The following is a 1037-nucleotide window of genomic DNA, read 5'->3' on the forward strand; positions in this document are numbered from 1 at the left end:
TTTTGGCCTTGGAACCCTCAATTCTTATTTTCAAATCATGCTGTTTTCGTGATAAATCGCTGTAAACTTCTAATTATAATCCAAATAAAAAATAAGTGCAAAGCACATCATAATACAAAGAGAAGAAAAGCAAAGAGTGAGTAAACAAAATTTCATGAACAAAATAGATAAAGGAATTTCTGAAAACCAACTTAGACTTCAAAGCTTATTTTTTAATAAAATGTATGTAAGATAAATTATTATTGTGATTCAATGATTCTTGTGAGAAGTAAAAACATTATATCATTGCACATATGTTTATTTAAAATGCACTTTATATGGAACAAAAAATAGAACACATTTTAAAAATAAATTCACTTCAATTACCAAACATTTAGAAATTTAGTTGACAAGTTTTAACGCCAGGTGTATTTCTGTTCCATCGACGATCCCGTACTGCTGCAGCGTTTTGTCGTCCTCCAAGATCGCCCCGTTGTAGAGCAAACGCTGCTGGCTGACTGAGATTCCTTTGTGGTTCAAAAACAGAGCCTTCACCATCGCGATCGTGTGGGAGGGCTCCACGATGAACGTTACCGGGCAGTAAATCGATTTAACTGTTATCTTCATGGTGGACAAGCTGGAAAAGAAATATTCACTTAATCATCATTTTTTTTTCCTTCAAATTATTTATCTTTACTTTATTAACCTTTGCACAAATTGAACCTTTTTCAGCAGATGACGAGTGACGTTATGAACTCGTCAAATAAATAACATCAACTGTGACCTCAAAGTGCTCAGAGGAGCGGCCGTGGCTGACTGGTTACGGTGTTCGCTTTGTAAGCGAATGGTTCTGGGTTCGATTCCCATCTGCTCCCAACGAGAAAGTTAAGTACACAGAATTTGAAATGATGAATATGAACGAAAAATCAAAGTCGCTCGAGGCGGGGTTCGATCCCCCGTCCTTTGGGTTGGTAAGCAAAAATGCTAACCACTAGGCCATGACGACTTGGTAAGCTTGGACTGGAATTAGGAATACTGTTACTGTTTGGGAGTAGCAT

General features: G+C 37.0%; 1 protein-coding gene across 1 annotated transcript; it reads right to left on the reverse strand.

The window, feature by feature from the left end:
• Positions 1 to 312: 312 nt before the first annotated feature.
• On the reverse strand, positions 313 to 763 carry LOC6044175 (ubiquitin). Its single transcript, XM_038257343.1, has 2 exons — positions 677 to 763; positions 313 to 616 (listed from the first exon to the last, which is right to left on the reverse strand). Exon 2 carries the CDS (start codon positions 604 to 606, stop codon positions 382 to 384), a length of 225 nt encoding a protein of 74 aa, XP_038113271.1. The 5' UTR covers positions 607 to 616; positions 677 to 763; the 3' UTR covers positions 313 to 381.
• Positions 764 to 1037: the final 274 nt, after the last annotated feature.

Source organism: Culex quinquefasciatus, chromosome 2 (assembly GCF_015732765.1).
Source record: "Culex quinquefasciatus strain JHB chromosome 2, VPISU_Cqui_1.0_pri_paternal, whole genome shotgun sequence".
NCBI classification, from domain to species: domain Eukaryota; kingdom Metazoa; phylum Arthropoda; class Insecta; order Diptera; family Culicidae; genus Culex; species Culex quinquefasciatus.

Bases quoted from the DNA above. Each gene is read 5' to 3' on its own strand.
- LOC6044175 (XM_038257343.1), bottom strand. From the start codon at position 606: ATGAAGATAACAGTTAAATCGATTTACTGCCCGGTAACGTTCATCGTG.